At 41.9% G+C, this 26,013-nt stretch overlaps 1 protein-coding gene across 2 annotated transcripts in view; it reads left to right on the top strand.

Annotated features, from left to right (window-relative positions):
- CDH20 (cadherin 20) overlaps positions 1-26,013 on the top strand; it is a 223,159-nt gene that overhangs the window by 156,982 nt on the left and 40,164 nt on the right. For both annotated transcript variants that reach the window (XM_028838184.2, XM_077975119.1), the window contains 4 exons: positions 7,307-7,601; positions 8,499-8,618; positions 11,059-11,226; positions 15,442-15,629. In XM_028838184.2, coding sequence (XP_028694017.2) covers positions 7,307-7,601; positions 8,499-8,618; positions 11,059-11,226; positions 15,442-15,629 — 771 coding nt within the window. The remainder of the gene's footprint in view (positions 1-7,306; positions 7,602-8,498; positions 8,619-11,058; positions 11,227-15,441; positions 15,630-26,013) is intronic.

Below are 26,013 nucleotides of genomic sequence, written 5' to 3'. Positions count from 1 at the left end.
CCGTGTCTGTGGGTCCTCTCCTTCCACCTGACCCCAATTGTTGGTGGGCTTGTCAGCTTTGCCCCAGCCTCTTCTCCACACGCTCATTCCCTGGGTGAACTCGCCACCTCTGCAGTTTTGAATGCCATGTCTATGCCAGTGAATGCAAAACCTCTATCTCTGGCTTAGACCACTTCGGGTTATAAATCCTACTGCATATGTGACATCTCCACAATTTTCACTCATAGGCCTTTCCAGTGCAGTGTGTCCAGTAAGAAACTCTTCTTTTTTTCTCCTAAACACAGTCTGCCCCATCACCCATCCATCACCTAGTTCCTAAAACCAGAGACCCGGGGATCATTCCTCCCTTTCCCCTGCCCGCACATTCTCTCCCTCTGCAAATTCTGCTAGTCCTATGCCAGAATCAACCCCAAATCCTGCATTTCTCTTACCCCTGCTTCCACCATCATCTGTCACCTGGGCAAATATCTAGCCTCCCAACCAGTCTCCTCATGTCCACCTGCACCTCCCTCCAATCTGTTCTCCACCATGGTCTGTTTAAAATTTAAGTCAGATCATGTCACTCCTCTACTTACTCCTCTCCACTGTTTTCCCACTGTGCGTTGAATCCTCCAGACACTTCCCCACAGCTTACAAGACCACTCCTTTCTGGATCAGCCTGCCTCCTGGCACCCACCCACAGCCCATGCTACTCTCTCCCTCATTCTCATGTTGCAGGGGTATGACCTTCGGGACTTCCTGCAACCTGGCAAGCACTGCCTTTATTGCTCCCCCCATAATGAAATGCCCTTCCGCTGGCTTCTCTCATGCCTTCCTTGACCACTCTCTAAGGCAAGCCCCTCTGTTAGACTCTCTTTCACAGCCCTAATCACAACCACCATATTTGATTTGTTTTTTTATTTACATGTTTATTGTCTGAAGCCTCTGACTAAAACTAGAAGCTCAGTGAAAGCAAGAACATTGCTCCTATATTATCCCCAAGGCCTAACACAGCATTTATCTTGTAGAAGGTGCTCAAGATGATATTTAATAAATGAAGGTCTCACTGGGTAGTAAGGATTAAGTAAGCTAATGCATGTAAAGCACTTTGCACAGTACTCAATCCAGAGTAAAATTTTAATTATCCTTAACCTGTAGTAGTAAATAGTACTATAGTAGCAATAGTATTAATAGTGATAACAGTAACAGTAGTTTAAGGAGTTCATTATGGGAACTCAACAGTTCAGTAATACCTAATGCAGCTGCAAACCCCTTGGCCTCAAAACCTGTGAGTTTTTGTTGACTTCTCCTTTCCTTATCTCCTTTATCCTTCACATGCAATCGGTCCCCATATCTGCCAATATTTCCCTGCCAGTTTCTCTCGGATGCATCCCTCCTCTCTAGGCTCTGTCATGACCATGATCCTTTGTTTTCCCTGACTAGATTAACTAAGCTGGTGCTGCCTGTCTTCCTGTAGAGAGACTCTTCCCGTCCCTCCTCCAGGGTGCTCAGCACATTCCTCTCCCTGAAGCACCCTTTCCATCATGTTGCTCCTCTGATTAAGAAAGCACTGTAGCTCTTGAATGCTATCAGAGCTCCTAGCATACAGTTCAAGGACTTCCTCCTCCCTCACTCAGCCCTCTCGCACAATTTCGCAAATCAGGGCCCCATCCCAATTGAGCTGGACCTCCTTAACTTGTTCTGCCACACATACCACGTTTGTCCCTGGCCCCACACATGTGCCCATGCTGCTGCTCTGTCCAGGACAGGCCCTGACTTCCGCTCATCAGGCCACATTCAAATTCTCAAAGTTTTAGCTTAAAATCAGACAATTCTATCATGAACACATATTGCACCTACTCAGAATTCCAAAGCCTTCTAGCTTCTCCATGTCTATATAACATTTCTTCCAAATAGACATACATGGCCACTGCTAAGTTCAAGAAAAGAGTATGTTTGTATTCAGCAATTTTCAGTAATTACTTATGTGCACATACAATTTAGGGCTCTATTCACTCCTCCCAAGGGTAGAATTGAGACGCCACTCCCCAACTTTGTCCATATCTCCCTGACGCTGAGTACTTGGCACAGAACTGGCCACAAAGAGTGCAGAAGAAAAAGGTAGCTAACGTTTTATTGGACTACCACAGTACTATGTGTCGGTCACATTCACATCAAAGCAGATCATTTAATCATTATAACAATGCTGTGAGGTGAGTATAACACAGGGAACTAGGCTCAGAGAGGTTATTCACGTTCATTGCCCAAAGTTACACCAAAGGTAGCAGGGAAAGCCCGGGCTGAAATATACATTGCTCCTACCCCAAAGCCCCGGCTTTCCTTTACCTTGCCTTGTCTGTGGCCAGTGGCTTTAGACTAAGCCCAGAGGATACACACAGGAGTCAGTGGTGTTTAGGAGGGATCAGGAATCTGAGCCAGGCTGCTTCCTGAACCCTTTATCTCTGACGCTGGGTAGTTCTTAGCTGTGTAGCACCCTTGAGTACTCACAATTAGTGCTCGCCCTTTCCAAATAACCTCAACCAAGATACAAGACACCCATTTATCTCAATAGTCATCTGACCCAATCCTCACACCAGCAGCCAAGCAAAGATTTTTACCCTGCATGTGTTACCTCTACATGAAGAAGATAATCATATATTCACTTACCCAGACACTTTTCCCCTTTACTTTCTTTTGAAAGGGAATATCCACTTTCATTCTCTTTACCCAGGGGCATTCTGCTTGTCACCTTGAGCTCCGGAAGATGTCTGTTTAGAGAGCTTGCCGGAGTTATTTGCTTATTTCAGAAAGGACTATGGCAACAATTATCAGCTGTAATTGGTATGGCCTTACAAAATCCACACTGGGCTTTCCAGGGACAAGGCGGTGTCGAGTTAAAGCTAGATTATATTGACATATGCAAAGAGAGGGATGCTGAGAGCTTGTGCTTGTGCACGAATCTGTGGGTCCAAATCATGCCGAGGTTAACAACTATGCGGAAGCTGCCTGACCACAAACTATAAGCACTCACTGCATTCTGGAAACTATTCAAGGCACTCTGAAAGATGACAAAAGGAGTGAACACCATTCTTGTTTTCGAAATCCTCAATCAGCTAAGATTCTTCAGAACCTGCTTGTACTTCCCATCACTCACTACTCCTTTGGCTGAAGATCTTAAAGACTAAAGAATGGTTAGGATAAATGAGACATTCACTTGTCTTATTCTGCCTAAAATATTTTTTTAGGAAGAAAAAAAATATTTTCCCAAGATGTACGTAACTGTGCTGCTGACTCTGCTCAGAAGCTTCTTACCTTCCTCCAAATAGCTGGTACACAGTCAGTGTTAGTCGAATTAAATATGGATAAATATAAAACATTTTTATTACACTGCCGATTTGCTGAGTGACTTGGAGAAAAGCTGTTAATGTCTGTTCTTTGCAATTTTTGAAACCAAATGTGTATTCTATGGCTGGTAAAGCGGAGTATTAAATGTGCATTACTGCATGGGTTATTAAGCTGGTGTCTCTCAGCCCCACGCTCACCTTTCCACACTCTGCTTTGGGTACTGGGGCTGAAACTCTCCAAGCCATAATTTCTCCTCTTCCAACCAGCTCCTCTCCCAGGTAGGTTCTACCTGCCTGTAGAAAGTACTAGAAGGAGCCCAGGAGGCAGGACGAGGGAAGAGTGACTTGCTCCTCATCACACCTACTTCTAAGAGGTCTGAATCCCAGGGAACAGGGACACCTCCTCCAAGCTCCTGAGGCCCCAGCCCAAGGGGCAGCTCTCCTTCCTCAGGGGTCTCAGGCCCGGCCTCAAGGGGCTCCCCTCCAAACCTGCAGATGCCAGAATCCCCACCTCTGTCCTGTGTTGCCCCAGCCAGAGGGGCACTGGCTGTTTTTCCTGGAGTTGCGCTCTCTCTCTCTCTGATGCCTCCGGGCTTCCTTTTGGCCTTTCAGTCCTCCACTCCAAATTCTCCCTGCTGAAACCAAGTGTGAGTTTTGTTCCCTGACTGGACCTCGAACTGATAGGCAGGCCTATGGGCCTCAGAAACCACCTCTGTGTAAGCAGATCCTGACATGCTTCAAAGTGGAGAGCTTCCTGCTTCCCTGGGGGTGTTCTCTACCCCCTCCCTCCTCCTTTTCCCTTCCCCCGCCTTCTCCCCTCTCCCCTCCTCCCTTCCTCTCCCTCTCCTGCCCTGCTCATGTGCACACTGGCACGTGCAGACCGGCGCTCCGAACCTCCTGGAAAGGTGCTCCTAGCTCTTTTCTTTTTTTTTGAAACGGAGTCTCACTCTGTCACCCAGGCTGGAGTGCAGTGGCGCGATCTCTGCTCACTGCAAGCTCCGCCTCCCGGGTTCTCGTCATTCTGCTGCCTCAGCCTCCCGAGTAGCTGGGACTACAGGCGCCCGCCACCATGCCCGGGTAATTTTTTTGTATTTTTAGTAGAGACGGGGTTTCACCTTGTTAGCCAGGATGGTCTGGATCTCCTGACCTCGTGATCCCCCCACCTCGGCCTCCCAAAGTGCTGGGATTACAGGCTTGAGCCACCGCGGCCGGCGCTCCAGGGCTAGCACCATCCACATGGAACTGTCGCCCTCCCCCAGACCCTTCTTCCAAAACAGTTTCATTATGCACTTACGTCAGGCCACAACAAGATGAATGTCACACGGAAAGCGAAGGCCTCACACCCGAGCCTCAGCCCAGACTCCACGTGGCACCAGCCAGCTCCCAGGAGTCAGGGGCACCCTGCCCTGAGCTCTGCTGCTGTCCTTTCTTAAAATGCTTAAAGCACGCTTACCTGCCGCCTGCTGGGATCACAGGTGTGCTGAGTATTTCAAGGATCACGGAACAAAAGGTTTTATTTGATACATATTGCACCTCGGAACAGTCCTGGGGTGGCCCTTCTGTCAGCTTCTATTTTTCCTTCCCTACACAATCAGCAGTGCCCTAAATTAAACCAATTTTATTAAAACTCCTATGCCACCATGCCATAAAATTACATACATACACTGTTGTATATGTAAACATACACCTATATGCATACGTATACATTTTTTAAATTTAAAACACCTTCTGAAATCCTTGTTCTGCCCACACTTCTGTTCCTCTGCCTGAGAACACAGTTCCCAACAGAATAGATTTTCATTTCTTTGTACCCAGGTCCAAATGAAATGGCTTTTTATTCTACACAAGAGTTGGGCACCTCTACTGTTTATAACTGCATAAACAGAAGATTTGGATTGAAAAAAAAAGAAAGAAAGAAAAAAGAAAATACTGTATACAAAATGAGGAAATGTGAGAACTTCATATTCTAAATAAAATAAGTAAAGTCCACAACTATTTTTTCAGTCAGTTTTATTCCCTTAGTTCCCTTTTCCAGATAAGACACAGCTGAGTTCCTCCAGGCAGCAAAACCGTTGCCTGCATGATTTGGCCGTGAGTCAATCTGAGTTCAGCTCAAAGCCAGCCACAGCCTCCAAACCCATCCCCGTCGGAGGCTGTTGTGGATGCATTTGCAGGTGTTTTATTGGTGATCATGCCGTTTAATCCTCAGAGTAACACTGTCTCAGCCATGCTTCAGGCGGCCTTCCGCAGCTTTTACCACGAGACTGTGCATGACAAAAAAGCCAACAGGTTGTTTTTCCTCTCTGCCACCCTCCTGGAGGTCTGCAGGGAGCAGAGAAGAGCTGAGTGTGCTAATACCGTTTTCTCCATTCACGTGTATCATGGCTGGCCCCATTTATGGCCTTCCTATGATGGGAAAAGTACTGTGCTGGGTGTCTCCAGTGCATTAATCTCTAATGATCCCAATGACCCTTCAGAATAAGTATTAGTGTTGTCCTCACATTTCTAAGGAAATTAATGGTTATAAACATAAAATAACTCATCAAGGGCCCTGAATTTATAACTGGCCTAGACAGTGTTCAGGCCAGATACATTGGACTCCCTGCCCCAGGCCTAATGCTGGCTATTTTATGAACTAATCTCATGAACTTCACCCTGGACTATGCAAAGTGCTAACAACCCAGGCAACAACGGAGTGGCTGACTACATTTAACTAATTGTTTTGTTACCACCTTTAGAAAGAGACCATTACCTATAGGGTTACTCAAAATTACAGGGTTCTTGCCACCTATACATACTATCTGCAATTCAGTAGATATTATAGATGCAGAAATATGTTTATAGGCCTGAGATTTTAAAAATATAGTACTCCTGGACTCCTTTTGAGAGTTATTAAAAGTATTTTGGCTGGGTGCAGTGCCTCACACCTATAATCCCAGCACTTTGGGAGGCCGAGGTGGGTAGATCACCTGAAGTCAGGAGTTCGAGACCAGCCTGGCCAATGTGGCAAAACCCCCTCTGTACTAAAAATGTAAAAACTAGCCAGGCATGGTGGTGCATGCCTGTAATCCCAGCTATTTCGGAGCCTGAGGCAGGAGAATCATTTGAACCCGGGAGGTGGAGGTTGCAGTGAGCCAAAATCATGCCACTGCACTCCAGCCTGGGCGATGGAGCGAGACTCTGTCTCAAAAAAAAAAAAAAAAAAATATTCTGAGAGGGAATATAGCTGCATGGTCAGATAAAAGCATGTCCCTAACTCAACCATCCACATATAGATTTAAGTGACTCAGTTATAAACCCAAGAACCAGTCCCATCTAAAGGAGACACATACTGATGTAAAGAAACATAACCAGCAGTTAAATTCCATTTGACGCCTGAAACACAAGCCCAGTCCTACTGAATGAAACTACAGAACTAGGATCACAGAATGTGAGAAAGAATCCACAGAGGTCATTCACTTTTCCCACTGCAGTGCCCTTAACCTTTTATAAACTACTTCCATCAGCTTATCAGCCAACTTGAATTGTCATAAAACTGTTTGATACTACAAAAATTATGGCAATTTCTTCTTTTTAACATGTTTAGGCTTATCCATTTTATTTTACTTTTATTTTTCTTAAATGGAAAGGTAGGATTCCTCCTTATGAAACTTGTTCTTATTCTAACATTGGGGATCTTCATTTTCCAGAGTTCCTGTTTTCTATACTTAATGGGGAGAATAATTTCGTTTAAATAATGGTAAGTTCAGGATACAGAATGTGTCATGGAAAATTTTACTTATTCATCAACCTACATCCACTCCTTGACACAATCGTGTCCAATGCATACTAGTTCTTTGTAGACAGACTTATTAAACATTTGAGTTTAAAAAAAAATCTCCTTATGTAAAGGGAGGTTATAAGTTTGTAACAAACTGAAAATCAATGTGTTTTCTGACATCTGTTGACATCCATGATGAGAATTAGGTGCTTTCCTCTCCCAGCTTCATTCAGATATGGACAGGGGAGATGGATCCATCAAATACATCCTCTCAGGAGAAGGTGCTGGCATCGTGTTTACCATCGACGACACCACAGGAGACATCCATGCCATTCAGAGACTTGATCGAGAGGAAAGAGCCCAGTATACTTTAAGGGCTCAAGCCCTAGACAGGCGGACGGGCAGGCCCATGGAGCCAGAGTCAGAGTTCATCATCAAAATTCAAGACATCAATGACAACGAGCCCAAGTTCCTGGATGGACCTTATGTCGCCACTGTGCCAGAAATGTCCCCAGTGGGTAAGGTGGTGACTCACTGATTTTCACAAACAGCACCTCCTATACACACATACACACGCACATGCACACACACACACACGTAGGTACACATATATTCAGAACAGGAGAGCATGACAGGAGCAGCTCACAAATTATAAAGCAACCAAAAATGACGATCAAGCCCTGTGGCTGGCAGGAAGCTACCTAAACACTGGAATCAAACAGAGCAAGTAACAATAATAATAAGCCTATTATTGTTTTTTAGTTCTGATTCTTTAAAAATAAAATATTAGCTAGACAGATAAATCAATAAATGGTTGAATAATATTTGTTTCATAAGGGAGAAATGTTTTGTCATTATCAAAAGAGCAACAGCGCTGGGCACGGTGTCTCACGCCTGTAATCCCAAAACTTTGGGAGGCCGAGGCAGGTGGATCACAAGGTCAGGAGACCCTGGCCAAAATGGTGAAACCCCATCTCTACTAAATACCCTGTCTCTACTAAAATACCAAAAAATTAGCCTGGTGTGGTGATGCACACCTGTAGTCCCAGCTACTGAGCAGGCTGAGGCGGGGGAATCACTTGAACCCAGGAGGTAGAGATTTCAGTGAGCTGAGATCGTGCGCCACTGCACTCCAGCCTGGTGACAGAGTGAGACTCCATCTAAAAAAAAAAAAAAAAAAAAAAAAGCAATGAAGAGCCCAAAGGCTGTGTTCTTACCAGTCATTCAGAATTTAAAGCACAAATAACTCTCATCCCTACTAAACAGGTACAAGGTAAGAGCTATGGAAGCTTGACCTAGAAGGGGACTCTCCCAACGAAGCAAACACATTTGCAAATGCTTTAAGATGGACCGTTCAGGATTGCATCCAGCCTTTAGTTATTACACTTGAACAGGTTTCTACTTCTCTTCCCCAGGTACCTCTGTCATCCAAGTGACAGCCACGGATGCAGATGACCCGACCTACGGCAACAGTGCCCGGGTGGTGTACAGCATTCTTCAGGGCCAGCCATATTTTTCTGTGGACTCTAAAACAGGTATCTGATGCAAGGGTCGACTCAGTGGTGTTTATTCCCTGATAATTTATAACTACTGCTATGACAGACCCAACTCTCCTTTTCAAGGACTCTCCAGGGAGCGTATTAACCAGAGAAGATTGCTATAAGCTCTAGGATTAAGAGAGCAAACTAGCACTGCCCTGATGGGTAAGAGCAGTGCTATGCATAGACAATGGGCAGTGTCTACATGGAGAGGCAAAAAGCCCCTTTGCGTACACACACAAAGTAGCTCCCCACTAGCCTTCAAAAAATCCTATGGTTATATTTATTCCCAGGGACTAAGGTCTTTTATAACCCCAAGAAGACCCAAGAGGATTGACACATTCATCTGGGTCATTAGAGAAATAGAAGCATTGATTGTGAAACTGGAAAGAGCCTTGGGAGAATCATCCAGTCTGTCACCATTTGCTTAACAGATAAAGCAATCGGGAAACAGAGCTACTAAGCTCATCTAGTGTAGAGCGGTCTCTTGACACGTGGTCTGATGTTCTTTCTATTGAACCAACCACTGTGCACTCAGCAGTGAAGTCCAAAATGAATGGTTGCTGGGGTAGACAGGTTTTGATGAGGGAGGAAAGACCATGTGGGATGTGGCCCCCAAAAGGCAGGTCCTGATTGGGAAGCTCTCACAGGGAGGACATCAGAGAGAGCTGAATGGGTGAGGAGCAATGTGGCAGAAAATGACAAACAGAAGTTTGCTGTTTTGTTTGCTTATTTATTTCTGTCTTACCCAAGAGCTTTGGCTACAGAATTTATGTTTGGATGTATGAAAGCTTTCATTTAATATGTTTGAGCTTGGCAAAGTTATTGTGATGTCATTATTTTATACTTGTGCCAAGCTTCCCCTCTTATTACTTTCATAAATGATGCCATATTTGAACTTCCCAATAATCTTGTAAACTAGCAAAAGATATAGGAAGCATTATTACTTCCATTTTATATGAGGGTAAACATGGGACCTAGGAGTAATTAACAAGGAACCTGAGTAAAGAAACAGCCACAGAATAAAGTTAATGGTGAACACTCAAAGACACCTCTTTATTTGAAAAAGAAAAAATACATTTCTATCATTAGCAACCTGATCGAATTTTTTTCCCAGAAGTCCTGAGGGAAACCAGACATTCAGAAAACTGTATCATAAAAGTAGTAAGGGAGTGTAAATTAGGAGGAGGAAGGAAAAAAGACTGCAGTTAGGGACTTCTATAAAACAGTAACTTTAACAATTCTACTAAGGGCAAGGGGGAGAATGAAGAGATGAAGGGTGCCCACAGGGAGGAAAAATACAGGGAGGAAGAGGGTAATGTGTCCTTTATATCCTAAGAAGAGTCTTACATTATTTTGACAGCTCCCGGGGGCATCTGTAGTGTTAAGGTCAAAAATACATGAACAGATAGTTATTGCTGTGCCCATGGGGGGCCTTTTAAAAAAGAAAATGCTGCATATACCACTTGAGAATGTTATTACTATAAGGCAATACATACATTATAGGAGTAAACTGGGGTGGATTATTATTCCCAATCCCTTCAATTTTCATGCAAAAGGTCTACCTAGCCAAGAGTCATGTTGTAAAGCTGTAGTAAATAAGTCTTTAATCTTTACCTAGAGTGTATAGAAGTCAACTTTTTTAAGCTGAAGGGTTAAAGGGGAGATAAAACATTACTGTACAGGCGTGGCAGGATCACAACACATTTCAACGGATTGTGGTGTAGGCCCCTCTTCTTAAGTGAAACCGTATCTGCTGCTTGCTGTCTGGGGAAGTTCATCTCTTATGCATGGTAAAAATAAACAGCTCACAGAGCATCTTTCATGTCCTAGCTCACAGAATTCAGTAAAGCACAGAGGTAAACAGAAGAATATCACAAAACAGAATGAATACGTAACAACAGGAAAATCCAATTAGAATTCCAACCCTGCTTACAGGTAGTAGGGAGGCAAGAAAATGCAGGAATGAGTTACCTAAAGAAGAGCCATTCACACAACAAGGGCTCTAGGGGCTGAAGAAACTGAAGGAGAATTATCTAAATTCACAGATTTGTAGACATATGAGGCTTTGTTTTCTGGACCCAAAGACCCCAGTTTTCCTTGGTGAGACAGAGCTGCCAGAAATCGCCTTGGACTGCAATTTCCCAGATCTGTAAGAGAAACACTGCTGCCACCTCCTGTTCACTTTCAGTAATGCTGCCAGAAGAAACCAGCCCTCTGAGCTCTTCCTTCTGGAATAAAATAGTTTTCATTCACCACTGATTTCAGTACAGCCCATTTTTGAAGTTGAGATTTCTTACCTCAAATTTAAAAGCACAGGTGACTTGCACCTCACTTCTAGGCATTAACAGTGCACCAGGGAGACACCTAGAAACCAATCTTTAAAAACTGGTCCTGTGGTTTTATTTTCAAAAACAAAGTCATTTCTATCCTGCAGGTGTAATTAGGACAGCGCTCATGAACATGGACAGAGAAGCCAAAGAATACTACGAAGTGATTATCCAAGCCAAGGACATGGGAGGGCAGCTTGGAGGATTAGCTGGGACCACAACAGTCAACATCACCCTCTCAGATGTCAATGACAACCCACCCCGCTTTCCTCAGAGTGAGTACCTAACCCAAGAGAGCATAGACCTCGGGCCCAGAGATTACAGAGGTGCGGGAGAAAGGCCAGTTTGAGTTTCCTCATTAAGTTCAATTATCCATAGATTACTTTCTTACATTCATCACGCAATTCTCGCATAACTATTTCCCTTCAGGGTTCCAGCTTCCCATAGTACTAAACCAGGATTTCTCAAACATTTTGTTTCCATTTTCTCCTCCCTGTGAAATCTTTTTACTTTCTTTCCTGATTTCCATGCCCACCCACCCTACATAAAATGCAATACTAAGGAATAAGGTTTGTTGGGTAGAACTGACCTTCAGTGGGCCACAAACTAGCAATAGCTAAGATTTTTTTCATCACACCCCTGCAAACCTATTTTTGCCCCCAGGGGGCAATACTGATCCATCGAGAATGCATTCACTGATAGCCAAAGCTGTAGATGGACACATCCGCCCATGTGACAATCTTCACCAATCATTCCAGTAGCTACCAAGCACTTGTTTGGTGACAGCACAGGGCGTGAAGGGCACAAGAGGCTTAGAATTCAGTCCCTGCCCTTGTGAAGCTTCAAATCCACTTGGGAGGACACATTCTACACACAGGAAAATTAACCCATAGTAGCACTTGGTGCCACTTGAATAGTGCAAAATGATGCCTTCATATAAACTGAGAAGAATGAAGCCTCCACAGAAGGATGAGATTTCAACAGGGGGCTAAAGAATATAGCAGGTTTATATAGGCAGAAATGAAAACATTCCAGAAGGGGAAGTCATTCATCTATTCATTCATTCAAAAAACATTTATTCCAGGCCCTATTCTATGAATGAATCACAAAGCCGTGTACAGACAAAACAAGGTCTCTACCGTCTTGGAGCTCATTGGAGTAAAAACCTGCATGGAGGAAAAAACATCCTGACTGGAAATAAGTTTTCAATGTCATTTTATGTTCAAAGACTCCTAAAATTAAAACCGGCTCTTGCAAATGTGCTGTATCTTTAGTGGAGGCCATAGAAAAGTTTTTGAGCGAGAGGGAGACATAAAGAAAGGCTAAATTTGGTAGCCATGTAGCGGAGAGGTTGGCAAGGCAGAGACTAGGAGCAGGGGAGTCGGTTAGGAGACATTTAGAGTGGTCCAGACTTGAACTGCTAAGGACTTAAGGAAGTAGCAGGAGGAGTGGAATGGGACAAATAAGAAAACATGGACTTCTGCCTCTTGATTTCCTGACTAAGGGAACCGTGGCAAAGGGTGGAGTCAAAGATGACAACAATGTTTTCACTCTGGATGACAGGGAGAAGGACTGTACTACTAATAAAAATAGAGGATGCATAATGGAACGAGTGGTAGTGTAGGAGGGAGACAAATTCAGATTTGAATATGAAGTGACAGCAGGACAATCAGGTTGAATGTCCTTAAGGAAAGTGGAAATACAGAGCTATGACCATGGAACAGAGCCCAGAAACGGAGACGTGAGTTTGAGAAGCAGATGCCTGAAGGAAGCAGCAGGAGAAATGAGAGCAGGAAGTACAATTCCAGGTGAAACACTTAGCTAGGGAAATGGAGCTTTAAAAAAAACTAAAAAGAGAAAGAGTCTAGCCAGACTAGCCAGACTGTCAGATGAATAGTTGCATTCTGAATCAGTCAGACCAAGTGAACCTTCCCTTGTATCTATGTAAACACAGGAGAGCTCAAATATTTACAAGCAAATGGAATATACAAAGTCCCATAAGCATTCATGATGGAAAAAGCAGGATATTAGATAAGCATTTCGCAAAGGGTGCAAGTGAGTAAGTTCCTAAGTTGCTTGGTCTGACAGTGCAGAATACGAGAGCATCAAAGAACAGTCTGTGAAATGCCACATGGATGGACTTTGTGTTGCTTTAGTGATCCTGTGGGTTCCATCTTCATTACTTCATGAAGGGCTCATATTACTCACACTACAGACTATAAATTCTTAAACACCCTTGAACTATTTGGCTTTTTACATTTGACACTAGACAGGTGTCTCTGATGGAGGCAGAAGGGACAGTACAACCAGCTTATTACATAGCTCAGGTTATTACATAGCTCAAAGGTAGATGGATTCTGACATATTGCCAGGAGTCATGTTACCCCAAACATGGCAGCTTCACAATAGCAGAACACAATACAAGGATTACTGGGGTTTTAGCCTTGCCTCCCAAACCAAGATCTTTTTTTTTTGTTTTTCTGAGACAGGGTCTTGCTCTGTCACCCAAGCTGGACTGCAGTGGTGCAATCACAGCTCACTGTAGCCTCAACCCCCAGGATCAAGCAATCCTCCCACCTCAGCTCCTGAATAGCCAGAACGACAGGTGCACACCACCATGCCCAGCTAATTTTTGTATTTTTTGTAGACATGGGATTTTGTCATGTTGCCCAGGCTGGTCTTGAACTCTTGGGCTTAAATCATCTGCCTTCCTCAGATTCCCAAGGTGCTGATATTACAGGCATGAGCCACCACACCCAGCCCCAAAACAACATCCTAACACCATTCTAAAGCACACATTTTAAGTTGTCACTTTTTCAAAATATAGTTTTAATGGAGACTCTAGGATAGAGTGGAAGTATGGATTATGTTTCATGGAAGACAAAACAGAAATGTAAAAAAATTTAAATCTCTGTGTCTCTATGCATTCTACACACATTATCACTGCTTCCTCCTTTTTAACCTTTTAAAACTTTGCATTCTCTCTTCATTAAATAGTTCCCCATCTATTTGCTAAAACTAAGTTTGGATGACCTTGATATTCCGTAAACCTATCTTGGCTATACTCTTATGCCTAATTAATCTAATGAGTCCTCATTGTAGGAATTCCGTTTTGCTTCTTTTTCACAAATATTACTATAACTGATTATGGAATATTGACAAAATGACATACCTACTATTTTACATTGAACAAGCTCAGTCACCTTTAATAGACCCAAATATAATGAAACATCAAGATCTCAAGCTATTTATTTATAATATAATGTATCATGTTGATGTTTAAACATATAACATAGCTTGATTGGGATGAGGAACATTGTAGGCAGATGCTTGTTTTTCCCAAAAGTTCTGCAACAGCAAAGTGTAATCCATCAACAACTTTGGAAGTAAATGGAAAGAGATCATGAAATCCAATTGCCTGCCAGCTTAATACAAACTTTAAAGATTTCCTGGCTCATGTTTGTAAAGAACAGGCATCATTTCTTCTCCTGTGCAAGGCAGGGTGCTGTGAGCTGGCTGGGTGCTGTCAACCTCCCTGAATCTTTGTGAAACTCAAGCCCTCACACCCGAGGCTATAGCTTACAAAGCATATTAGAATAAAAGGGAACACGTACATATGGAAAATGTGATTGTGTGATTTTTCTTTGTTATTTAGTCAGTCACATTATGATTGACAAAATAACAAAGAACGTCAAAAAGCTGAGCCCCAGAAAAGGTAAGTTGGTAAAAATACGAATTCATGGAGATGAAAGTGAACTAAATTTAATTGTGAGCTTAGGATGTCATGTCCAAAAGGAGATGACCAACTCTGAGAGTCTTACATATGTGAGAACCTTTTTAGTATTTTATTCTGGAACAAGAAAACAAGAAGCATGAAGGATCTGTCCATGGAGAGGCAGCCCGGGGCAGTCTCGGGTACAAGGACACACTGAGGGGCAGCACATGGAGCTGATGGAGCTTGCTCTCCACGGCTGCTCCCCCTTTATAGATCACTGATCTCCATGACCTCTGAGCAAGTGGTCGTAGAGACAGGCACTCAGCACACGGGCCAGGCCCTGAAAGAAAAGGTGGACATTTGAAGTGAAAACAGAGTAAATACGCACTTTGTGACCACAATGTTTATCACTCTCAGAAGGAACTGCAATTTAAGGAAATACTTCAGTTCACCAGGAAGTACTAAAAGATTTGAATGCAAGGTACTTCCTACCACTCAAGCTACAGTCACTAGGACTAAGTCGTTCTGCTTTCACCCTGTTCTACTTAAGCTTTTTTGACTCCTCTTTATTGAACATCCAATACAGGCTATGGCCTGTATGACCGTTTGCTCAGCCTTTCTAGACCTTAGTTTTTATCTGTGAAAACTCAAGTTTTACGTTTTGAACCCAGAAGAAAGATATTTTGCACAGCACCCCTGATAAGATATGATAATGATGAGGCATTTTTTATACTGACGGATTATCAAGAATGCGTGTCCTGGCTTTTCTTTGTAGAACATTACCAGATGAGTGTGTTGGAATCAGCTCCAATTAGCTCCACTGTCGGGAGAGTGTTTGCCAAGGACTTGGATGAAGGCATAAATGCAGAGATGAAATACACTATTGTGGATGGAGATGGTGCAGATGCCTTTGACATTAGCACAGATCCCAATTTCCAAGTTGGTATCATAACTGTGAAGAAGGTAATCCAACTCCTTTTTCTAAACCACTTTCATGGGTGCTTTGAATGTTTATGAAATGCTAGTAAGGACTGTTGTATTATTGATATGCATTGCTTCAAATCCTCTGATAAAAGCGCTTTCCTATTATTTAAAAAAAAAAAAAAGATCAGAAAACCTCTTAATCCTTATGTTTACATGCAAACACTGGCTGTGCCATCATTTTACTGAAAAGGTACCAGGTCATGATAAAAATATATTATAAATATATTTCTAAATACATTCCTTCTACCCAGCCACTTAAAAAACTGTTGTAGCTTAATTTTCTAATGATGTTAATGACTTGATCAATATTTGCACTTGAATAATACATGCATTGTAACATCCCATACATACCAATAAAGCAAGCCATAATATTATTTATGAATCAATAAATAACATGCAGGCATTTTTGAATTGTTTCTCAAAGATCTGTAAATTCTAATTAAACTTGAAAAAGCTTTATCAAACATACCTGCTAAATGGCTGTTATCACTTGAAATTCCTTTGTTTTATAAGGTACCAAGATAAGCTACCGATTCTTTCTGTGACATAAAGCACATATGGATATACTCAGCTAGAAGATAAAACTTTTTAAAAATTGAATCTTTAACTCCCTAGCAAATACATATCTAATGAAATACATTAATTTTAAAACTCATTGACTTAATTTTCCTTCTCTATGTTGAATGCATTTTAAAACCCAATATATTTTAAATGATATACTCAACAAATATTTATTGAGTGCCGCCTATGTGCCAGATATTGTTATAGGCATTTAACATAGAGTAAGTAAAACAACCAAAAATCTCTGCCCTCATGGAGTTTACATTCTAGCAAGGGAAGAAGACAATCAAAACATCAAGTCACTAAAGTAGTTTATTAGAAGGCAATAATTAGGCCGGGCGTGGTGGCTCAAGCCTGTAATCCCAGCACTTTGGGAGGCCGAGACGGGCGGATCACGAGGTCAGGAGATTGATCCTGGCTAACATGGTGAAACCCCGTCGCTACTGAAAAGTACAAAAAACTAGCTGGGCGAGGTGGCGGGCGCCTGTAGTCCCAGCTACTCGGAAGGCTGAGGCAGGAGAATGGCGTGAACCCGGGAGGCGGAGCTTGCAGTGAGCCGAGATTGAGCCACTGCACTCCAGCCTGGGCGACAGAGCAAGACTCCGTCTCAAAAAAAAATAAAATAAAATAAAAATAAAAATAAAAAAGAAGGTAATAATTGATATGGGGGGGGGCAGAATAGAACAAAATAAGTGAGGCCAAGAAAGCTAAGATGGTTTCCAATTTAAACTGAATGGTTGGCTAAATGCCCATCAATCAAAGAGTGGATTTAAAAAACTGTGGTAAATATATATGATGGAATACTACATAGCCATAAAAAGGAATGGACTAACAGCATTTTCAGCGACCTGGATGAGATTGGAGACTATTTTTTTTTCTCCTTTTTTGAGATGCAGTCTTGCTTTGTCACCTAGGGTGGAGTACAGTAGCGCAATCTCGGCTCACTGCAACCTCCGCCTCCCAAGTTCAAGTAATTCTCCCGCCTCAGCCTCCCAAGTAGCTGGGACTATGGGCACACACTGCCATGCACGGCTAACTTTTTCTATTTTAGTAGAGACAGGGTTTCACCATGTTGCCCAGGCTGGTCGAGAACTCCTGAGCTCAGGTAATCTGCCTGCCTCAGCCTCCCAAAGTGCTGGGATTACAGGCATGAGCCACTGCGCCCGGCCAATTGGAGACTATTATTCTAAGTGATGTAACTCAGGAATGGAAAACCAAACATCATATGTTCTCACTGATAGGTAGGAACTAAGCTTTGAGGGCACAAAGGCATAAGAATGATACGATGGACTTTGGGGACTTGGAGGGAAGAGTGGCAGGGGGTGATGGATAAAAGACTACAAATATGGTGCAGCGTATACTGCTCAGGTGATGGGTGCACCAAAATCTCACAAATCAGCACTAAACAACTTACTCATGTAACCAAATGCCACCTGTACCCCAATAACCTATGGAAAAATAAAATTAAATAAATTGGGTGGTTGGGACTGGTATCACAGAGAAGTGGCATTTATGCAAAGACTTACAGTGAACAGAGTCACACCACTGAGTTAAGCAGGTTGACAGTGTGGGAGGTTCACTATCAGTGACTCTTTGTGAAAAGCGCACATGGCAGTCCTAAAGAGAAGAGAACGGGCATAAACCATTGAGGAAAGTGTTCCAAGCAAAAGGACCGCCATTGCAAAGGCTCTGAGGTGGGACCATGCCTGCTGTATTTCAACAACAGCAACGGCAGGGTCATAAGGCTGAGTGGAGTGGGGGACTCTTAGGAGATGAGGTCTGAAAAGTAACAAAGGAACCAAATCATTTAGGACCATATAGGCTAACTATAAGGACTTTGGTTTTTACTCTGAGTAAAATGGGGAATGACTGAAGGATTTTTAACAGATGTATGACATGGCTGGGTTTTCATTATAAAATACTCAGTAGGCTGTGTTGAGGTGGGGGGAGTTTAAGGAGAGAAGGACGGAAAGAGGGAGGCCAACTGAGAAGCTACTGCAATAATCCAGGTAAGAAATGATGACAGTTTCACCTAAGTAATGGGAATGGAGGTGATAAGAAGTGGTCAGAATCTGTACATAATTTGAAAGTAGAGCCAACAGGATTTCCTAAAAATGTGGATGAGGATATGGAAGAAAGAGAAGAGTCAACCGAGCAACAAGAAGAATGGAGTTGCCATTAACTGAGACAGGGAAGTCTGCAGGTAGAGCAGGTGGCAGGGGTGACAAGTATTGGAATTCAGTTCTGGACATACATGTGACATTTGCAGAGTCTATTAGACATCAAGTAAAGACATGTCATGGCTTTGGTTTTAAGAGTGAGGAGTTTGTAGAAGGGTTCTGGGCTGGAAATATGAATTTGGGAGTCATAAGCATATAGATGGTACTTAAAGCAAATAAAACAAATGAGATTGCAAGGGACTGAGCATAGACAGAAAGAGGACAGTGCAACGAGCCCTGAGGCACCCCAACATGAAGAGGTCAGGAGGAGTGTAAGGACAGGCAAGGAGACTGAGGTGCGACCAGGGAGGCAGGAGGAAAATGGAGGAAGTGCAGTGTTCTGAAGGCATGAAGAATGCACTTCCAAGGGATAGAGTGATCACCTGTGACAAACGCTGCTACAGGTCAAATAAGAACATCAGGAATTCACCACAGACTTTAGGAACATGGAGGCCACTGACAACCTTGACAAAACCCACAGTTATAACATTAAAATGTAACTCAAGTTAACATGTGTTTATAATAACTTTTTTCTATGCTATTTGATAGAACTGAATTAATACTGCTTGAGAAGGGAATAAGGGACGAGTTCATATGTTTGTTCTGTATTTATTTAAGATGCAATCCATCACAGCAAAGGAACAGAATCACAGCAAAGGATCGAGAATTCCACCAACCAGAAATCTTTCTATCCTGTACACAATGATCTTGAAACAATGCAAAAGGCTGAGATTAACTTCTAAATTATCAACTAAATCTAGATGTCATTAAAATACTATAATTTCTTATTCTCATTCTTTGAGAATATCACGTTAGAATTATAATAGGTGATTAAAATAACAATACTATTTTGGTATACGTCACAGGTTCCCCTACTATGTGGTATGCCTCAAGTAAACAATAATACGTTGCTAACCATAACTAGTAACTGTAAATAAGGGAAATGCTCAAATTTTTGAATTACTGGGTTTTCCTTCTTCTTTTTTTTTTTTTTTGTTTGTTTGTTTGAGACAGGGTCTCACTCTGTCACCCAAGCTGGGGTGCAGTGGCACAATCATGGCTCACTGCAGGCTTGACTTCTTGGGCTCAAGCAATCCTTCCACCTCACCATCCTAACTAGCTGGGACTATAGGTATGTGCCACCACAGCCACCTAATTTTCGCGTTGTTGTTTGTTTGAGACAGGGTCTCTCTCTGTCGCTCCAGCTGGAGTGCAATGGCATGCTCATGGCTCACTGCAGCCTGTAGTCCCAGCTACTCAGGAGCATGAGGTGGAAGGACAGCTTGAGCCCAGGAGGTCGAGGCTGCAGTGAGCCATGATCGTGCCGCAGCCACCTATTTTTGCTGCTGTTGTTGTTTTGCTTTGTTGTTGTAGAGACAAGGTCTCCCTATGTTTTCCAGGCTGGTCTCAAACTCCTGAGCTCAAGCGATACTCCCACCTCAGCCTCCCAAAGGCCTAGGATTACAGGTGTGAGCCACCGCAACCAGCTTTATTGTTTCTTTAGTACGAAAACTCTATTCAAACAAGCAACCAGAAAAAGAACTTTGGGGGTTCTCAATATTTTAATGTTATCTTATGTCTTAAAATAATGTCTGAGATAATTCTAAATAATAAAATAATATTTACGTCAGATTATCACAATATAGTTTAGACTTTATTACAAGCCATATGTTTTAAAAAGTCTATTAACAACTCTGTCTCTGAAAGAAATCTCAAAATGTGTTTTCTTCAGCTCCCTTACCTGCAGAAGAGATGAAGCCTCTTAAGACAGAGTACTGTTTTTCACTGTCATTACTAAAACGATATCCATGTTTAATCAAAATACATATCAATTTTGCCAAGGTCACTCTGATTTCTCTTCTGAACTTATAAGCTGCCAGAAAATGGAATTAAGAAAAGGGTCAATAAGTTGGGTAGATGGACAAATCACATATAATAAATACTTTAGAGGCTACTGACTGCTCAGTCTATGGCTTTGGAATAACATTCACTCAGATATCTGCTCCACGCCCATCTTCCCACTTTGTCATTAATAATGTCATATAAAATTGAAACAAAAGTTATGCTTTTAATTTATTTCCCTTAGGCCTATTATTTGTCTAAGAAGCACATACTTTTTCAAAAAGAGAAATTGAGCTGAATTGATAGAATTGGGTCTTTAGGAAACCACACTGATTACTACCCAGTACCTTGGGTCTTTTTAGCTTTTAAGTAATCAATCAATCAATTTTCAGTCCCTTAACTTAGATGCTTGAAGTATAATTTGAAATATATAATTTTCAGGATGTTCTTTATTCTGAGTGAGCATGATGTGCCATTTTCTAGTCTTCTGCATATCTTCTGTCTTACAACAAGAAGAAGCAATTGTTTAGAGTCCATTCTCTTCTTAGGCAGGTCACAAAGAACAAAAATTCTGTATTTCGTCAAATCTGAGATGTCATGAATTATAAATCTCATCATTGTTTTATGGGTTATTGAAGAAAAGTTCTTGCCAATTTAAATAATACAATGCTTTCTTATTTCTTAGTGTCTATAAAGCACTCTTGTAGGCACAGTTAGACAAATTTGTTTCACCAGTGTTAGATTCACTCCATGCTGCTGTTTCCATGCAGTTCTCCCTATACAATAACTCTTGTTTCAATGCCAAATCATAATATAATATTTTAAAAGACATTTTAGAAGGCAATAAAGCTCAACACGTGCAGTACCAACAATGTGCAGAACTCCACTGAAGTACAACATGAACAGCTTGGACTAGGTCTGCCTTGCATGGGCAGTAATGCCTGCTGCTTATCAAGATCCCTTTGCCTCCCATTGACACTAGAGCAACTGTAAGGTATTATCAATTGGAGAAGCAATGCTATTTCTAAAATATTAAAATATCTAAAACTGTGCATCTTAAACTACTGAAATACATTAATAAAATCTGTATATACTATCACTCAATCAGTAAATGTTAATACTCACATTGAGAAACGTTTTGTACTGTTCAATGTAACAATTTATTTTAGGTTTTTGCTACCCTTTGAGTTTCTGGTTTTGCTAGGCACCGGGGAATAAAAATCTGACTAAGTCATAGCTTTTGCCCTTGAGTATGGGGAGTGGGATCAACACAGAAAGAAATATCTGTAATACGAAAGAAAAGCTATAAAGGAAGTATAATAATGTACTGTGAGAACAAAGAAGGGAATATTTAATTCTTCTTAATTAGTAATTAAAGTTGCATTACCATTTTGTGCCATAATTGTCATGATTCAATTTTTTACGATATAATGGCTTTTTGTTTTTGTATCCTCTAACTTGAAGAAATTTCTTGAATTTGGAAACTGGGTTCTCAGATATTATTGGTTTTTTATTTTCTATTATGAATACAGAAACAAATAATTATTTGATATTTAAAATAAAAAACACAAACTATTCAAGAGGGAAAAGCCAAAACTCTCATTATCAAGTGTGGGCAATTTAAATTTTAAGAGTTGAGCATAGTGGTTGCAGCTTCTTGGGAGGGAGGTGGGAGCATCTCTTAAGCCTAGGAGTTTGAGACCAGTCTGGGCAACATAAGCCAGAGTTTGTCTCAGTAAATAAATAAATAATGAACTTTAGAGTATTGAGGGCAATGTTTCATTTCCAACAATGTGGAAGTGAGGGAGACAATAATCTTAAATAGTTTAGAAGTCTTAAGTAACTTACTTTAAAAGAACTTCAATAATCATTAAAAACTCACTCTAGTGCTTTCAACAGATGCTGGAACAATCGAATACCATTTGCAAAAAAATAAAGAAATAAGCCTCAGTTATACACCCACAAAAAAACCTCAAAATGAATCATGCACCTAAATGTGAAAACCTAAAACTATAAAATTTGTAAAAGGAAACATAGGAGAAAATCTTTGTAATCCTGACTGGACAAAGATTTCTTCCATGTTACACCAGAATCCCAACCCACGAAAGAAAAAGTAAGACTTCACTGAAGTTAAGAATTTCTGCTCTTCAAAGGACACTGTTGTGGCCAGATGGCTGAATAGGAAAAACTCTGGTCTGCAGCTACCAGCGAGATCAACGCAGAAGGCAGGTGATATCTGCATCTCCAACTGAGGTACCCGGCTCATCTCAATGGGACTGGTTAGACAGTGGGTGCAGCCCACAGAGGGTGAACTGAAGCAGGGTGGGGTGTCGCCTCACCTGGGAAGCGCGGAGGGTGAGGGAACTCCCTCTACTAGCCAAGGGAAGCTATGGGGGACTGTGCTGTGAAGAAAAGTGCACTCCAGCCCAGATATTACGTTCTTCCCCATGGTCTTTGCAACTGGCAGACCAGGAGACTCCCTAGGGTGCCTACGCCTCCAGGGCCCTGGATTTCAAGCATAAAACCAGGCGGCAATTTGGGCAGACCCTGAGCTAGCTGCAGGTTTTTGTTTTTGTTTTTGTTTTTCTTTTTTGGAAAGAAACCCCAGTGGTGCCTGGAATGCCAGTGAGACAGAACTATTCACTTCCGTTTCCAGTGGATCCCACCCCCATGGAGCCCAGCAAGCTGAAATCCACTGGCTTGAAATTCTCGCTGCCAGCTCAGCAGTCTGCAGTCGACCTGGAATGCTGGAGCTTGGTGGAGGGAGGGAGGTCCGCCATTACTGAGGATTGCAGAGGCAGTTTTCCCCTCACAGTGTAAACAAAGCCACCAGGAAGTTCAAACTGGGCAGCGCCCACTACAGCTCTGCAAAGCCACTGTAGCCAGACTGCCTCTCCAGATTTCTCCTCTCTGGGCAGGGCATCTCTGAAAGAAAGGCAGCAGCCCTAGTCAGGGACTTATAGATAAAACTCCCATCTCCCTGGGAAAGAACACCTCGGGGAAGGGGCAGCTATGGGTGCAGCTTCAGCAGACTTAAAACATTCTGCCTGCTGGCTCTGAAGAGAGCAGCATATCTCCCAGCACAGCACTCAAGCTCTAAGGGGCAGACTGCCTCCTCTAGTGGGTCCTTGACTCCCATGCCTCCTGACTGGGAGACACCTCTGAGCAGAGGTCAACAGACACCTCATACAGGAGATCTCCAACTGGCATCCAGCAGGTGCCCCTCTGGGAAGAAGCTTCCAGAGGAAGGATCAGATAGCAATCTTTGCTGTTCTGCAGCCTCTGCAGGTGATACCCAGGCAAACAGGGTCTGGAGTGGACCTCCAGCAAACTCCAACAGACCCGCAGCAGAGGGAACTGACTGTCAGAAGGAAAACTAACAAACAGAAAAGAATAGCATCAATATCAACAAAAAGGACGTCCACACAGAAACCCCATCCAAAGGTCACCAACATCAAGGACCAAAGGTAGATAAATCCATGAAGATGAGGAAAAACCAGCACAAAAAGGCAGAAAATCCCAAAAACCAGAACATCTCTTCTCCAAAGGATTACAACTCCTCACCAGCAAGGGAACAAAACTGGACACAGAATGAGTTTGCAAATTGACAGAAGTGGACTTCAGAAGGTGGGTAATAACAAACTATTCCAAGCTAAAGGAGCATGTTCTAACCCAATGTAAGAAAGTTAAAACCTTGGAAAAAAAAAAGAGGAACTGCTAACTAGAATAAATAGTTTAGAGAAGAACATAAATGACCTGATGAAGCTGAAAAACACAGCGTGAGAACTTTGTGAAGCATATACAAGTATCAACAGCCAAATCGATCAAGCAGAAGAAAGGATATCAGAGATTGAAGATCAACTTAATGAAAAAAGCATAAAGACAAGATTAGAGAAAAAAGAATTAAAAGGAATGAACAAAAGCCTCCCAGAAATATGGGACTATGTGAAAAAACCAAACCTACATTTGATTGGTGTACCTGAAAGTGACGGGCAGAAAGGAACCAAGTTGAAAACACTCTTCAGGGTATTATCCAGGACCAACCTAGCAAGACAGGTCAATATTCAAATTCAGGAAATACAGAGACCACCACAAAGATCCTCCTCAAGAAGAGCAACCCCAGGACACATAATCATCAGATTCACCAAGGTTGAAATGAATGAAAAAATGTTAAGGGCAGCCAGAGAGAAAGATCAGGTTACCCACAAAGAGAAGCCCATCAGACTAACAGCAGATCTCTTTGCAGAAACCCTACAAGCCAGAAGACAGTGGGAGCCAACATTCAACATTCTTAAAAAAAAGAATTTTCAACCTAGAATTTCATATCCAGCCAAACTAAGCTTCATAAGCAAAGGAGAAATAAAATCCTTTATAGACAAGCAAATGCTAAGAGATTTTGTCACTACCAGGCCTGCCTTACAAGAACTCCTGAAGGAAGCACAAAATACAGAAGGGAAAAACCCATAACAGCCACTGCAAAAACATACCAAATTGTAAAAACCATTGACACTATGAAGAAACTGCATCAACTAACAGGCAAAATACTCAGCTGGCATCATAATGACAGGATCAAACTCACACATAACAATATAAACCTTAAATGTAAATGGGCTAAATGCCCCAATTAAAAGACACAGACCAGCAAATTGGACAAAGAATCAAGACCTATCAGTGTGCTGTATTCAGGAGACCCATCTCATATGCAAAGACACACATAGGCTCAAAATAAATGGATGGAGAAATATTCACCAAGCAAATGGAAAGCAAAAAATAATAAAAACAGGAGTTGCATTCCTAGTCTCTGATAAAACAGACTTTAAACCAACAAAGATCAAAAAAAAGACAAAGAAGGGCATTACATAATGGTAAAGGTATCAATGCAACAAGAAGAGCTAACTATCCTAAATGTATACGCATCCAATACAGGAACACCCAGATTCATAAAGCAAGTTCTTAGAGACTTACAAAGAGACTTAGACTCCCACACAATAATAGCGGGAGACTTTAACACCCAGTCAACATTAGACAAATCAACGAGATAGAAAATTAACAGGAATATTCAGGACCTGAACTCAGCTCTGGACCAAGCAGACCTAATAAACATCTACAGAACTCTCCACCCCAAATCAACAGAACACACATTCTTCTCAGCACCACATCGACAATCTAAAATTGACCACATAACTGGAAGTAAAACACTCCTCAGCAAATGCAAAAGAATGGAAATCATAACAAACAGTCTCTCAGACCACAGTGCAATCAAATTAGAACTCAGGATTAAGAAACTCACTCAACACACACACAACTACATGGAAACTGAACAATCTGCTCCTGAATGACTACTGGGTAAATAACAAAATTAAGGCATAAATATAGTTCTTTGAAACCAGAACAACATACCAGAATCTCTGGGATACAGCTAAAACAGTGTTTAGAGGGAAATTTATAGCACTAAATGCCCACAGGAGAAATTGAGAAAGATCTAAAATCAACACCCTAACATGACAATTAAAAAAACTAGAGAAGCAAGAGCAAACAAATTCAAAAGCTAGCAGAAGACAAGAAGTAACTAAGATCAGACCAGAACTGAAGAGATAGAAAATTCTTCAAAAAATCAGTGAATCCAGGGGCTTGTTTTTTGAAAAGATTAACAAAATAGACAGACTGCTAGCAAGACTAATAAAGAAGAAAAGAGAGAAGAATCAAATAGACGCAATAAAAAATGATAAAGGGGATATCAC

Source organism: Macaca mulatta, chromosome 18 (assembly GCF_049350105.2).
Source record: "Macaca mulatta isolate MMU2019108-1 chromosome 18, T2T-MMU8v2.0, whole genome shotgun sequence".
Classification (NCBI taxonomy): domain Eukaryota; kingdom Metazoa; phylum Chordata; class Mammalia; order Primates; family Cercopithecidae; genus Macaca; species Macaca mulatta.
This window is presented reverse-complemented; position numbering and strand designations above follow the sequence as displayed.